Raw genomic sequence first — 16,908 nt, forward strand, 5'->3', positions numbered from 1 at the left:
GTGAAGGGTCAGCTAGGCACCCCCACGCAGCAGGCTTCTATATATGGATATTCATTGTCGCTTGTGTCGCATTCTAACTGTTCTGACATTCTGTTCAAACTGTTCTGACATTCTGTTCAAACATTCTGACAGCATTGTCGCTTCTAAATTCCGTCATGAAGTTGTTTGTCGACTGACGAAATCTCAGACCGGGACACCGGGAATATAAATGACGACCGGGACACTCAAAGAGAAATTACAGACTGGGGCACCGGGACACATATGACGACCGGGACACAGGAAATATAAATGACGACCGGGACACAGGGACACAACTACAACGGGGACGCCGGGGGGCACAGGGGGATATATGAATGACGACGGGGACAAAGGGAATGTTCGATTAGCAATCACCATCAACAAAGCTCAAGGGCAATCATTAGAATAATGAGGTATGGATCTGAATACGGATTGTTTTTCCCATGGACAATTATATGTTGCATGTTCAAGAGTCGGTAAACCTGACAATCTATTTATATGCACAGACAATGGGACAGCGAAGAGTGTTGTATATTCGCAAGTTTTACGTAATTAAAAACATATATATATATATCTATCTATATTCACAGGTGGGACACACGGACACAACTACAATGGCGCGTAACTAATATGGCGCGTAACGACTTACACGCGCGGGGGGGGGGGCTTGGGGGGCGCGAAGCGCCCCCACCAACTAGGTGTCGGCTGTTGCCATTGTAGGTTCTAAAGTCATTTTACAATTAAACATTTTTCCGTGAACGAATGTCTTAAATACCTTTAATGACGTCATCGTCATAACAAACATGACGACAACAAACTTAATGACGTCAGTCGACACACAAACATGACGTCACTCGACACACAAACACACACACAGACAACTTATTTTTATATATAGAAGAATATATATATATATATATATATATATATATATATATATATATATATATATATATATATATATATACAGCTAGTATATATATATATATATATATATATATATATATATATATATATATATATATATATATATATATATATATATATATATATATATATGTTTTAATAACAGTCATGATAATCAAGGCCTTAAGTAGGGTATAAGGGCTCGTGCAATCCAACAACTCCCCTCAACACATGTAGACATGTTATATCTGTTTCATCCTACTAATTACAAATCTGAATCTGCACATCAAGTATATACCTCATGATGCCGATCCTCCTTCCCCGAAACCCTCCCCTTACAAAATAAACTAGTGTTAAGCCTTTACACTCACTACCATTTAGAAAATGTCCATAGAGACACGACAGGCCTCAACGAGCTCAAAATCTTATTCCATTTTGGAACTTCGGTACCAATTCGCATCTTTCGCTTAAGTAGGGCAGGAGTCTCAGCAGGTCTCAAGGCATGCAGCATTTCGGCACAATATACACGGGGTGAAATCTATTAATCTTGCTCATTTTTTAAAGTGTGTTGTGTTTACAATTTCAAAGAATGACAGGTATTTAAGCTTCAAAATAGTCAAAGAAGTCTTTGACATTTGTCAGTGTCAGCTCCATGCGGATTATGGTTCGATATTCACCGTATTCCCACTTGCCATCATTTTCTCACTTGCTAGTTATACCAATGTGAGCGAGGGCAAACATGCCTGTTTGCAGGCAATTCTCGTGGAAATTTGTCACAAAGTTGCAAAAAGTGGAGTTTTCAGAGGAAACTTTTTCTAATCGAGCGCCTGAGTCTAATGTTGGAAAAAAAAATCACTAGCGATTTTTTGATAGCTCTTTCGAGAGCCAGTCTAGCCCTTCGTAGATTCCATTGCCTTGAGTTGCACAGGTCTCTTGGATATACCAATTTCTGTTCCTCACTTGATCCAAACCGAGCATGTCTTTAAGTTCTGCAGAATGCATGGCAAATGGAAGGTCCTGTTTGTTCGCCAGAACAAGCAAAACCGCATCTCTCAATTCACATTCGTTCAATATTTTCTGAAGTTCTTCACGAGCCTCACCAATTCTCTCTCTGTCAATGGCGTCTACGACAAAAATAACTCCTTGGGTGTTTTCGAAATAGTGGCGCCAGAGAGCTCGGACTCTTTCTTGACCGCCAATATCCCAGACAGTGAATGATATATTCTTATACTCAACCGTCTCAACATTAAAGCCTATTGTAGGAATGGTTGTGACAATTTCTCCAAGTTTTAATTTGTACAATATAGTGGTCTTGCCAGAACCATCAAGTCCAACCATGAGAATCCGCATTTGAAATTTTCCGAACAATTTATGGAAAACTGAGGAAAATAATTCCATTATTACCGAAATTAGCCCCATTATTGCTGATGTAATAATTGGAAATCTGACTGTATTTAAATGTAAAAGTTACTTAACAACAAAATTAAATTAAAACTTATTTTATAAATTTCAAAAAATTTTCTAGTTTCAATTCAATTAGTAGAATTGTTACTATAACACCATAAATATTTTTGGAGTTAACGTAATAACACGATATCTTATAGTTTATATAATTTTGAACTTCACATTATATCTTATAGCGATCCTTATCTCTCCTTACGTTGATCCCAAACAAAAAAGTGATAATATTTTTTTGCAGTTTTCATGTGTGATTTGTTGTGATAATCTCGTCACATCTTTTTCTCCTTGAATATATATTTATGCTTCATTTTCATTCATCATTATCTTAGACAGGTTTTCGCATAACTTTCTGTTTATCAGCTTTTTTGATCCATTCATCATCTATATATATAAAAATAAGTTGTCTGTGTGTGGATCTGTGGATGGATCAGGTGACGTCACCTGAAAAAACTGGATCAGGTGACAAAACTGAAAACTGAAAAAACTAAAAAAAGGCAAAAACTACAAAAAAAACTAAAAACTAATAAAAAAAATAAAAAAGCTAAAAAACTAAAAAAACTAAAAAAAGGCAAAAACTACAAAAAAAACTAAAAACTAATAAAAAAGCTAAAAAACTAAAAAAACTAAAAAAAGGCAAAAACTACAAAAAAAAACTAAAAACTAATAAAAAAAATAAAAAAGCTAAAAAACTAAAAAAACTAAAAAAACTAAAAAAAGGTAAAAAACTAAAAAAACTAAAAACTAAAAAAAACTAAAAAAAAGGAAAAAACTAAAAAATAAGCTAAAATAAAGGTAAAAACCAATAAAAAACTAAAAAAAAAAAACTGAAAAAACTAAAAAACGGCAAAAACTACAAAAAAAAACAAAAACTAATAAAAAAAGTAAAAAAGCTAAAAAACTAAAAAAACTAAAAAAACTAAAAAAAGGTAAAAAACTAAAAAAAATAAAAAATAAAAAAAACTAAAAAAAAGGAAAAAACTGAAAAATAAGCTAAAATAAAGGTAAAAACCAATAAAAAACTAAAAAGAAAAAAAGGAAAAAACTAAAAAAAATTTTCATCTAAAAAACTAAAAAAAACTAAAAAAGGTAAAAACTAAAAGAACTAAAAAAGAAAAAAATAAATGACGACACTCAAAGAGAAAGCGACCAGGACAAAAGGAATGTTCGATTAGCAATCAACAAAGCACCGGGACACAGGGAGTATAAATGACGACCAGGACATAAGTAAAAAAAAAACTAACAAAACTAAAAAGAAGGTAAAAACTACAAAAAAACTAAAAAGAAAAAAACTAAAAAAAGGCAAAAACTACAAAAAAAAACTAAAAACTAATAAAAAAGCTAAAAAACTAAAAAAACTAAAAAAAGGCAAAAACTACAAAAAAAACTAAAAACTAATAAAAAAAATAAAAAAGCTAAAAAACTAAAAAAACTAAAAAAACTAAAAAAAGGTAAAAAACTAAAAAAACTAAAAACTAAAAAAAACTAAAAAAAAGGAAAAAACTTAAAAATAAGCTAAAATAAAGGTAAAAACCAATAAAAAACTAAAAAAAAACTGAAAAAACTAAAAAAAGGCAAAAACTACAAAAAAAAATAAAAACTAATAAAAAAAAGTAAAAAAGCTAAAAAACTAAAAAAACTAAAAAAACTAAAAAAAGGTAAAAAACTAAAAAAATAAAAAATAAAAAAAAAATAAAAAAAAGGAAAAAACTGAAAAATAAGCTAAAATAAAGGTAAAAACCAATAAAAAACTAAAAAGAAAAAAAGGAAAAAACTAAAAAAAATTTTCATCTAAAAAACTAAAAAAAACTAAAAAAGGTAAAAACTAAAAGAACTAAAAAAGAAAAAAATAAATGACACTCAAAGAGAAAGCGACCAGGACAAAAGGAATGTTCGATTAGCAATCAACAAAGCACCGGGACACAGGGAGTATAAATGACGACCAGGACATAAGTAAAAAAAAAACTAACAAAACTAAAAAGAAGGTAAAAACTACAAAAAAACTAAAAAGAAAAAAAAACTAAAAACTAATAAAAAAACTAAAAAATCTAAAAATCTAAATAAACTAAAAAAGAAAAAAAAGGAAAAAAATAAAGGAGAAAAACAAAACTAAAAAACGAATGTATATACAGACCGGGACACCGGGATACAAATGACGACCGGGACACAGGGAATATAAATGACGACCGGGACACAGGGACACAACTACAACGGGGACACCGGGGGAAACAGGGGGATATAAATGACGACCGGGACACCGGGACAGGGAATGGTCGATTAGCAATCACCATCAACAAAGCTCAAGGGCAATCATTAGAATCATGAGGTATAGATCTGAATACAGATTGTTTTCCCATGGACCATTATATGTTGCATGTTCAAGAGTCGGTAAACCTGACAATCTATTTATATGCAAAGACAATGGGACAGCAAAGAATGTTGTATATTCGCAAGTTTTACGTAGTTAAAACCATATATATATATATATATATATATATATATATATATATATATATATATATATATAGCGCTTCGCGCCACCCCAACACCTAGTTGGTGGGGCGCTTCGCGCCCCCCCAAGCCCCCCCGCGCGCGTAAGTCGTTACGCGCCATATTAGTTATGCGCCATTGTAGTTGTGTCCCTGTGTCCCACCTGTGAATATAGATAGATTTATATATGTGTTTCAAACTACGCAAAAATTGCGAATAAACAACATTCTTGGCTTTCCCATTGTCTGTGCATATGCAAAGCCGTATGTACTAATAATGACGTCATATACAAACGCTCTTTTTACAAACAAACAAACATGCATCCACATATCTCGTTTTTATATAGATAGATACAATACAAATTAACTGCGTAAAACTTGCGAATAAACAACATTCTTCGCTGTCCAATTGTCGCTGCATATAAATACATTGTCAGGTTTACCGACCCTCGAACATGCAACGTACAATTGTCCAAGGGAAAAACAATCAGGATTAAGATCTATACCACATTTTTCTAATGATTGACCTTGAGCTTTGTTAATGGTGATTGCAAATACTAATCGAATTGGGAATTGCAATCTTTTAAATTGAAAAAGCAGATCCGTTGGAATCATGGGAATGCGAGGAATAAGAACAGCCTCACCCTCATAAGGCCCTGTCAAGATTGTGGCCTCTATTAGGTTTTCCATTGTTTTTTTTACGGCAAGTCGCGTGCCATTGCAAAGCTTTGGTGGGTTGATATTTCTTAAAAGTATTATTGGTACGCCTATTTTTAGTTGTAGCACGTGTGGTGGAAACCCTGAAGGATCTATGGAATTTAAAAATTCAGATGGATAATTAACCGCTTCATTTGGTTCCAAAACTGTGTCGACTGACTTGTAAAGGACTGCCTGGTCTCGAATCTTGTTCAAAACAATATTGTTGATTTCGTGGACGTCTATATTTTTGGGTGCGAGAATCGCTCTTTCACTTAGCCATTTATTGTTTTTATAATTTTTTAGAATATTCGGAAATACTTTTTCAATCAATTCATTTTTGGACGTCACTAAATTACAGAAATCAGCAGGTAGTTGTATACGTCCTGAAATTGAGTCTACTGTTTGACCAGAGTCATCGTTTTGCAATCGGACACGCATATTTGTAGTTAATTTTAATATTTTTACGTGTGCCTATAAATTAGATTTTTTTAGGCAAGCATTCATTTCGTCTGCAGGAGTTAAACTACGTAAAAATTGCGAATATACAACATTCTTGGCTTTCCCATTGTCTCTGCATATACAAAGCCGTATGTACTAATAATGACATCATATGCAAACGCTCTTTTTACAAACAAACAAACATACATACATACAACTCGTTTTTATATAGATAGATAGATAGATAGATAGATAAAATACAAATTAACTGCGTAAAACTTGCGAATATACAACATTCTTCGCTGTCCAATTGTCGCTGCATATAAATAGATTGTCAGGTTTACCGACCCTCGAACATGCAACGTACAATTGTCAATGGGAAAAACAATCAGTATTAAGATCTATACCACATTTTTCTAATGATTGACCTTGAGCTTTGTTAATGGTGATTGCAAATGCTAATCGAATTGGGAATTGCAATCTTTTAAATTGAAAAGGCAGACCCGTTGGAATCTTGGGAATGCGAGGAATAAGAACAGCCTCACCCTCAAAAGGCCCTGTCAAAATTGTGGCCTCTATTAGCTTTTCCATTGTTTTTTTTACGGCAGGTCGAGTGCCATAGCAAAGCTTTGGTGGGTTTATATTTCTTAAAAGTATTATTGGTAGGCCTATTTTTAGTTGTAGCACGTGTGGTGGAAACCCTGAGAATAATATCTCGAGGTAAAAACTGATCACCGACCATTACGATGGCCACTTCGTCGATAGTTGGAGCATTGTATCTACGCACATGTTGGCCAGGAGGCGTTTTGTCAGCGGAAATAACAATTTTATGCGTATAAGTAGGCATCAAATCGATGGCTGTTTTGAACAGAGGCACTAAATTATTATTTTCGTGGAAAAGATGTTGTAATTGGGAAACGATTGTCCTTTCAATGTTGGGAGAAATTTCGCAACGTGCATTCAATTCAGAATTTCTATCACTGATGAAGTACAATTGTAAAAATTTATGATTCTCGCCTGAGAATGGTAGAAGAGACCCTGCTCTATGATAAAGTTGCCCTTTTACTTTGAAAGTAGACATAAATTGATCTGGATTTTCAATTTGGGCTCCAAACGACGTCATTTGGAAACATGAGTTGTATTTTCTGATTCATTTATATTCCTTATGTCCCGGTCGTCATTTATATCCCCCTGTTTTATATCCCGCTTATTTTTCAGTTTTTTCCTTTTTTTAGTTTTTTTTTACTTTTTTAGTTCTTTTAGTTTTTACGTTTTTTAGTTTTTTTTAGTTTTTTAGATGAATTTTTTTTTAGTTTTTTACCTTTTTTTCGTTTTAGTTTTTATTGGTTTTTACCTTTTTTTTAGCTTTTTATCTTTTTTATTTTTTTTTATTTTTATTTTTAATTTTATTAGTATTCTTTTTCTCTTCTATTTTTCATTTTTCCTTTTTTTAGTTTTTTTTAGTTTTTAGTTTTTTAAGTTTTTTCCTTTTTTTAGTTTCTTGAGTTTTTTTAGTTTTTCGGCTTTTTTATTTTTTTATTAGTTTTTAGTTTTTTTGTAGTTTTTGCCTTTTTTTAGTTTTTTTAGTTTTTTCAGTTTTTTTTTTAGTTTTTAGTTTTTTACCTTTTTAGCCTAACCAGGATTTGAACCTGGGACCTTCATTCTCCGTTCTGACACCCTCTCTCACCGAGTGACTACTCCAGCATGTTCATTTTGGTGTTTTAAATGGTATATTATTAACCAAATTAATGTGTTTTACAATATACTAAGCATCGTCATAACAAAAATGACGGCAACTAATTTCATGACGTCAGCCGAAACATGACGTCACCTGATCCACAGATCCACAGACCCACAGACAGACAGACAACTTATTTTTATATATATAGATAGATACAGTTTCTTCTTTAGTTTTTTTTGTCTTTTTTAGTTTCTTCTTTTTATTGATTTGTTTTCTTCAATTTGTCAATGTTCATTCTAACATTGACACTTGGAAAAATCTTTACGCGCCAAGCATGCTAAAGCTCCAACAATTTATATTAAACCTCAAAATTTGGGGTATCTGTTTTAAGGTTTTCCAATTACTTTAATCTATTGTCAAAATATATTGAAATATTTGTGCAATTCCCAGTTTTTTTTAGTTTTTTCTTTTTTTTAGTTTTTTAGTTTTTTTTAGTTTTTTTTTTAGTTTTTTACCTTTTTTATTTTTTTACGTTTTTTCTTTTTAGGTTTTTTCTTTTTTTAATTTTTTTAATTTTTAATTTTTTTTTTAGTTTTTTCTTTTTAGTTTTTTTTTAGTTTTTTACCATTTTTCTTTTTTCGAATTACTTTAATCTATTGTCAAAATATTTCGAAATATTTATGCAACTTCCAGTTTTTACATTCTAGTTTGTTTTCTTTTATATATATAGAAGATATAATCTGGCGTAACGGACAGACAACTTATTTTTATATAGATAGATAGATAGATATATATATATATATATATATATATATATATATATATATATATATATATATATATATATATATATATCTATATTCACAGGTGGGACATAGGGACACAACTACAATGGCGCGTAACTATTATGGCGCGTAACGACTTACGCGCGCGGGGGGGCTTGGGGGGGGGGGCGCGAAGCGCCCCCACCAACTAGGTGTTGGGGTGGCGCGAAGCGCCACCCCAACAGCTAGTCTTGTATAATTTTCCAAGACGTTATGTATGCCAAAAAATTCCTTTCTCGCAATCCTTCATAATTAGTTGCTGCTTATACTCATTGCATATACCCCCCAAATATCTAAATTATGCATTACCATAGGTTATAACCAACGGCTATGACGTCATTCATCACTTTGTAGACAATTTCATTCAAAAAATTATCTTTGTGAATTACAAAACGGCTATATATAGCAATTTCCTTTAAAGTGACCCATTAAACAGCTTTCTAAGTTGTTCCAATGCCCCACTAGCCGCGGAGGAAAAGAAACGGAAAAAAGATGCTTTCAATGTAAAATTTCGTGATTGCAGCTACTTCCCTTGTTTTTTAAGCCATTAGACTTTCCTTGTTTTTCAAGCCAGGGGTTTCAAGAATTTCCTGAATTTACAGGAAATTTACAGAAAATTTACAGGAATTTCTCCAACAGCAGTTTTAATGGTATATATTGTGTTCAATCTGATACCATTTTTATGTATTTTGGGCTATAATTTTCCTTAATATGGGACATGTTCGTCTCTTGCTAGGTTGCCGTTACCGCTGCATCCCTGATATATTTATTTTTTTCACAAAAACCGTTTCACACTTTTTTTTCTTTTTTTTAGAAAGCTGGCACTCAAACAAATTATGTTGTGAAAAAATGATCGTGACAGGTCATAAGTTTAAGAAAATCCGTTTAGACCCTTAAATTTGGAAAAAAAAAAAAATCATATGAGTGACACCATGTGTATTTCAAGAGCATGAATTACATCATTTCCGCCACAGGAGTGGTGGCATTGTTTTTAAGTGCCTATGAAGCACGCAAAATTACACAAGGTGACAAACTACTTTGCAGAAAATTACGATTGAATAAATAACCTGTTATTTTAGCGTCTGTAAAAGATAGAAGGGGGAATTAGCATTTAGTATCTATGACACGTGCAAAATTAATCAAAATGACAAATGTCTGAACAGCTAACGAAAAAGACCTGGAACAAGAAACAGCAACATATCACATTGAATTATAAACGAAAATTTGAATTAAAACTACAAAATAACAAAATAGTTATGCTATTGGGGATACTAGATATTTCAGAAAGTTATGACTGAATAAAGAATGTATTAAGCAGAAAGGAGAACTTGAATTCAAGGCAAAATTTCTTAATTCCATTCAAATTGCTGATTTGCCTACCTGGTACTTGAAACTAAAAAATAAAAAGAGATGATGCCAATTTTAGATATTTCAGAAAGTTACGACTGAATAAAGAATGTATTAACCAGGAAGGAGAAATTGAATTCACGACAAAATTGTTTAATTCCATTGAAATTGCTGGTTTGCCTACCTGATAGGCCTACTTTAAACTAAAAACTAAAACGATAGTTATACCAATTTTAGATATTTTAAAAAGTAACGACTGACTAAAGAATGTATTAACCAGGAAGGAGAAATTGAATTCACATAAAACAATTAATTTCATTGAAACTACTTGTTTGCCTACCTGTTACTCGAAACAAAAAAACAAGAGCTAAGAGCTCATATGGCACTTGTGATGAGGTCGGAAGAGACAAGAGCTCATATGGCATGAGCTCTAGCAATATTCTAAGAATCAATAGATTGATTTAAAACGAAAATCAGAGGCTTAATGCCGATCGGGATTTAAAATAAGAGCTCTGAGACACGAGGTCCTTCTAAATATTAAAATTCGTTAAGATCCGATCCCCCACCCGTAAGTTAAAAAAAAAACTCATTTTTTCTAATTTTTCCTCTCCCTTCAGCCCCCTAGATGGTCGAATTGGGAAAAAAGACTTTATCAGGTCAATCTCTGCAGGTCTCTGACATGCCTACCAATTTTCATCGTCCTAGCACGTCCAGAAGCACCGAACTCGCGAAAGCACTGGAACCCCCTAACTCCACCAAAGAGAGCGGATCCAGTCCGGCTACGTCAATCACGTATCTAAGACATTTGCTTATTCTACCCACCAGGTTTCATCCTGATCTCTCCACTCTAAGCGTTTTCAAAGATTTCCGGTTTCCCCTCCAACACCCCTCAATGTCACCAGATCTGGTCGGGATTTAAAATAAGAGATTGAGACATGAGTTCCTTCTACCCGTTCTTAAGTTAAAAATACCTAAATTTTTCTATTTTTCCGAATTAACACCCCCTCAACCCCCCCAACGAGAGTGGATTCAGTCCGATTATGTCAATCACGTATCTAGGACGTGTGCTTATTCTTCTCACCGAGTTTCATCCCGATCTCTCCAATCTAAGCGTTTTCCAAGATTTCCCGTTTCCCCCTCCAACTCCCCTAATATCACCGGGCACGGTCGGGATTTGTAATAAGAGCTCCGAGACTCGAGGTCCATCTAAATATCAAATTCTTAGAGTGGAGAAATCAGGATGAAACTTGGTGGGAAGAATAAGCATAAGTCCAAGATACGTGACTGATATAACCGGACCGGATCCGATCTCTTTGGTGGAGTTGGGGGGGGGAGTAATTTGTAAAACTAGAAAAAATGAGGTATTTGTAACTTACGAACGGGTGATCAGATCTTAAAGAAATGAGACAATTAGAAGGATCTTATTCTTCAGAGCTCTTATTTTAAATCCAGACCCCATCTGGTGACATTGGGGGGGGGTGGAGGGGAAAACCAGAAATCTTGGGAAACGTGAAAATTGAGGTATATTTATCTTACGAATGGGTGATCGGATCGGATTGCTCCGTTTTCATTTCGAATCGGATCCGAGGCCAAAGGGTGTTGGAGGGGGAAACAGAAATCAAGGAAACCGGAAATCTTGGAAAACGCTTAGAGTGGAGGGATCGGGATGAAACTTGATGGGAAAAATAAGCACAAGTTCTAGATACGTGATTGACGTAATTGGAATGGATCCGCTCTCTTTGGGGGAGTTGGGGGGATTTCCAGTGCTTTGGCCAGTTCAGTGTTTCTTGACGTGCTAGGACGATGAAAATTGGTAGGCGTGTCAGGGACCTACACAAATTGACTTGATAACAGTCGTTTCCCCGATTCAACCATCTGGGGGGCTGCAGGGAGAGGAAAAATTGAAAAAAATGAGGTATATTCAACTTACGAACGGGTGATCGGATCTCAATGAAATTTGACACGCCTACCAATTTTCATCGTCCTAGCACGTCAAGAAACACCGAACTGGCCAAAGCACTGGAAATCCCCCCTCCCGAACTCCCCCAAAGAGAGCAGATCCGTTCCAACTATGTCAATCACGTATCTAGAACTTGCGCTTATTCTTCCCATCAAGTTTCATCCCGATCTCTTCGCTCTAAGCGTTTTCCAAGATTTATAATTCCCCCTCCAACCCCCTACGGCCTCAGATCCAATTCGAATTGAAAATGGAGCATCTGAGATATAACATCTTTCTATATATCAAGTTTCATTAAGATCCAATCACCTCTTCATAAGATAAAGATACCTCAATTTCACGGTTTCCAAGATTTCTGGTTTCCCCCTCCAACTCCCCTCAATGTCACCAGATCTGGTCGGGATTTAAAATAAAAGCTGTGACGCATAAGATCCTTCTAAATATCAAATTTCATTAAGATCTGATCACCCGTTCGTAAGTTACAAATATCTCATTTTTTCTAATTTTTCCGAATTATCCCCCCTCCCAACTCCCCCAAAAATAGCAGATCCAGTCCGGTTATATCAGTCAGTGGACTTGTGCTTATTCTTCCAACCCAGTTTCATCCTAATCTCTGCACTCTAAGCGTTTTCCAAGATTTCCGGTCCCCCCATACCCCCAAATGAAACTGGATCCGGTCGGGATTAAAAATAAGAGATCTGAGTTACGAGGCCCTTCTAACTAAGAAATTTCATTAAGATCTGATAACTCCTCCGAAATTTAAAAATACCTCATTTTTTCTAATTTTTCATAATTAACCCTACCCCCAACTCCCCCAAAGAGAGCGAATCCGCCCCGGTTATATCCATCACGTATCTAGGACTTGTGCTTGTTTTTCCCACCAAGTTACATCCCGATCCCTCCACTCTAAGTGTTTTCCAAGATTTTAGGTTTCTCCGTCCAACTCCCCCCAATGTCTCAAGATCCGGTCTAGATTTAAAATAAGAGCTCTGAGACACAATATCCTTCTACATATCCTATTTCATTAAGATCCGATCACCCGTTCGTAAGTTAAAAATACCTCATTTTTTCTAAATTTTCTGAATTAACCGCCCCCCACTCCCCCTCCAAATGGTGGAATCGGGGAAACGAGTATTTCTAATTTAATCTGGTCTGGTCCCTGATACGCCTGCCAAATTTCATCGTCCTAGCTTATCTAGAAGTACCTAAACTAGCAAAACTGGGACCGACAGATAGACAGACCGACAGAATTTGCTATCGCTATATGTCACTTGGTAAATACAAAGTGTCATAATAAAACGATAGTTATGCCAATTTTAGATATTTCAGAAAGTAACGACTGAATAAAGAATATATTAAGCAGGAAGGAGAAATTGAATTCACGAATTTTTTTTTAATTCCATTGAAATAGCTGGTTTGCCTTTCTGTTACTTGAAACTAAAAAATAAAACCATAGCTATGCCAATTTTAGATATTTCAGAAAGTAAAGAATGAATAAAGAATGTGTTAAAGAGGAAAGAAAACTGAATTCACAAAAAAAAAAAATTAATTTCATTAAAATTGCTGGTTTGCCTACCTGTTACTTGAAACTATAAAATAAACGATAATTATTCCAATTATAAATATTTCAGAAAGTAAAGACTGAATAAAGAATTTATTACAGAGGAAGGAAAAATTGAATTCACCAAAAAAGGTTTTAATTCCATTGAAATTGCTGGTTTGCCTACCTGTTACTTGAAACTAAAAAATAAAACCATAGTTATGCCAATTTTAGATATTTCAGAAAGTAACGACTGAATAAAGAATGTCGTTACTTTCTTAACGACATTTATTAAAAGCAGGGAGGAGAAAATTGAATTCACAAAAAAAGATTTTAATTCCATTGAAACTGCTGGTTTGCCTACCCGTTAATTGAAACTAAAAAATAAACGATAGTTATACCAATTTTAGATATTTCAGAAAGTAACGAATGAATAAGAATGTATTAAGCAGGAAGGAGAAATTGAATTCACAATTTTTTTTTTTAATTCCATTGATATTGCTGGTTTGCCTATCTGTTACTTGAAACTAAAACCTAAAACCATAGCTATGCCAATTTGAGATATTTCAGAAAGTAACGACTGAATAAAGAATTTATTAAAGAGGAAGGAAAAATGGAATTCACCAAAAAAGATTTTAATTCCATGGAAATTGCTGGTTTGCCTACCTGTTACTTGAAACTAAAAAATAAACGATAGTTATGCCAATTTTAGATATTTCAGAAAGTAACAACTGAATAAATAATGTATTAAAGAGGAAGGAAAAATTGAATTCACAAAAAAAGATTTTAATTCCATTGAAATTGCTGGTTTGCCTACCTTTTACTTGAAACTAAAAAATAAAACCATAGTTATGCCAATTTTAGATATTTCAGAAAGTAACGACTGAATAAAGAATGTCGTTACTTTCTTAACATTTATTAAAAGCAGGGAGGAGAAAAATTGGATTCACCAAAAAATATTTTAATTCCATTGGAATAGCTGGTTTGCCTACCTGTTACTTGAAACTAAAAAATAAAACCATAGTTATGCCAATTTTAGATATTTCAGAAAGTAACAACTGAATAAAGAATGTCGTTACTTTCTTTACGACATTCGTTAAAAGCAGGGAGTAGAAAAATTGAATTCACAAAAAAAGAATTTAATTCCATTGAAATTGCTGGTTTGTCTACCTGTTACTTGAAACTAAATAATAAAATTATAGTTCTGCCAATTTTAGATATCTCAGAAAGTAACGACTGAATAAAGAATGTCGTTACTTTCTTAATGACATTTGTTAAAAGCAGGGAGGAGAAAAATTAAATTCACCAAAAAAGATTTTAATTCCATTGAAATTGCTGGTTTGCCTACCTGTTACTTGAAACTAAAAATAAACGATAGTTATACCAATTTTAGATATTTCAGAAATTAACAACTGAATAAGAATGTATTAAGCAGAAAGGAGAAATTGAATTCACCATTTTTTTTTTAAGCGACCCGGCTCAATAGTAAACAAAACTCTAAAAACGGAATTTTGATACCAATAGATATATCAAAAGAATCGGAGTTTTATGCTGATTTTAAATATATAAGTTTTATCAAATTTAGTCTTACTCATCAAAAGTTACGAGCCTGAGAAAAATTTGCCTTGTTTTGGAAAATAGGGGGAAACACCCCCTAAAAGTCATACGATCTTAACGAAAATCGCACCATCGCATGCGCGTATCAGAGAACCCTACAGTAGAAGTTTCAAGCTCTTGTCTACAAAAATGTGGAACTTGGTATTTTTTGCCAGAAGATCGATCTTGGGTGCGTGTTTATTTGTTTGTTTTTTATTCCCAGGGGTGATCATATCGACCAAGTCATCTTACAAGGTCGCAAGAGGGCTCATTCTAATGGAAATTAAAAGTTCTAGTGCCCTTTTTAAGTGACCAAAAAAATTGGAGGGCACCTAGGCCCCCTCCCACGCTCATTTTTTCCCCAAAGTCAACGGATCAAAATTTTGAAATAGCCATTTTGTTCAGCATGGTCGAAAACCATAAAAACTATGTCTTTAGGATGACTTACTCCCCCACAGTCCCCAGCAGAGGGGCTGCAAGTTACAAACTTTGACCAGCGTTTACATACAGTAATGATTATTTGGAAGAGTACAGACCTTCTCAGGGTGATTTTTTGGTTGGGGGAATTTGGTTTGGGATATGTGGGAGAATCTTCCCTTGGAGGAATTTGTCATGGAAGAAGAGATATTCCATGAAGGGGGCATAGGATTTTCTAGTATTATTTAAAAAAAAAACAATAAAAAAATAAATATGAAAAAGTTTTTTCAACTGAGAGTAGGGACAACCATTAAAACTTAAGACGAACAGAGATTATTACGCATATGGGGGGTCCATCTCTTTTTAATAGCTCGCTCATTACGCTAAAGTATTTTTAGTAATTTCAACTATTTATTCTACAGCCTTTGTGATTCAGGGGTCAATCTTAAAGAATTGGGACAAAACTAAAGCTTTAATGTAAAGAGTGAGGTATTAATGAGGGGGCAAACCGCCTCATATACATAATAAAAACATACGAATATAGAAGTTCGTTACGTAAGTTAATTTGTAAGTTATTTATATTTTTTACTAATTAAAACGTTCGTTAAAAATTAAAATTCTAGTTGCCTTTTTAAGTAACCGAAAAATTGGAGGGCGACTAGGCCTCACCTCCCACCCTTTTTCTCAATATCGTCTGATCAAAACTAAGAGAAAGCCATTTAGCAAAAAAAAAATTAATACGCAAATTTCGTTTTAATTATTCACTTGCGGAGAGCCAAAATAAAAACATGCATTAATCCATAAACGTTCAGAAATTAAATATAAAAAAAAAACAAGTTTTTTTTTAACTGAAAGTAAGGAGCGACATTAAAACTTAAAACGAACAGAAATTACTTCGTATATGAAAGGGGCTGCTTCCTAATCAACGCCCCGCTCTTTACGCTTTTTTACTGTTTTAAAAAGTAGAGTTAAGAGAAAGAGTCAAACATTAGCGTAAAGAGCGGGGCGTTGATTAGGAAGCAGTCCCTTTCATATACGAAGTAATTTCTGTTCGTTTTAAGTTTTAATATCGCTCCTTACTTCCAGTTAAAAAAAAACTTGTTTATTTATTTATTTAATTCATTCAAGGGGGACCATTTCCCTCGTACCTAGCATCAAAGACCTCAATATAAGATAAATTTAGACACCAGCTTAGAAAATAGGTGTACAGCATTGTCAAAGCACAGTAATATATAATCGATGTGCATTACAAAGTAACCAGACAAATGGTTCCCACGACAAGGTTTGGTTTTTATTTGATGATCTAAGTTGATACTTATAACCTTGAAATAATTAAAAAATTTTAATATTAATAATATTGCAAATGCCAATTATTCTAATTACTGTCGCAAAACAACTTCAGTTTTTTTTAAGCAAGTGGGTTCTTAAACTTGCACGTGTAGAAGCGATTTTGAATACTTGGTCTTCTGCTGAAGGTTTTTTGCACTAATTAACTTGCTCAAAACGGAATATTAATATTCCACTGGAATAAGAATATT

At 33.7% G+C, this 16,908-nt stretch overlaps 2 protein-coding genes across 6 annotated transcripts in view; both read right to left on the minus strand.

Moving 5' to 3' along the window:
- The window catches only part of LOC136040575 (uncharacterized), a 145,158-nt gene that overhangs the window by 25,720 nt on the left and 102,530 nt on the right, over window positions 1-16,908 (minus strand). The window lies entirely within an intron of this gene.
- Window positions 1,100-3,011, minus strand: LOC136040581 (ADP-ribosylation factor 1-like 2). Its single transcript, XM_065724827.1, has one exon. It carries the CDS (start codon window positions 2,341-2,343, stop codon window positions 1,780-1,782), a length of 564 nt encoding a protein of 187 aa, XP_065580899.1. The 5' UTR covers window positions 2,344-3,011; the 3' UTR covers window positions 1,100-1,779.

Source organism: Artemia franciscana, chromosome 21, assembly GCF_032884065.1.
Source record: "Artemia franciscana chromosome 21, ASM3288406v1, whole genome shotgun sequence".
Lineage (NCBI taxonomy): Eukaryota > Metazoa > Arthropoda > Branchiopoda > Anostraca > Artemiidae > Artemia > Artemia franciscana.

Bases quoted from the DNA above. Each gene is read 5' to 3' on its own strand.
- LOC136040581 (XM_065724827.1), bottom strand. From the start codon at position 2,343: ATGGGGCTAATTTCGGTAATAATGGAATTATTTTCCTCAGTTTTCCAT.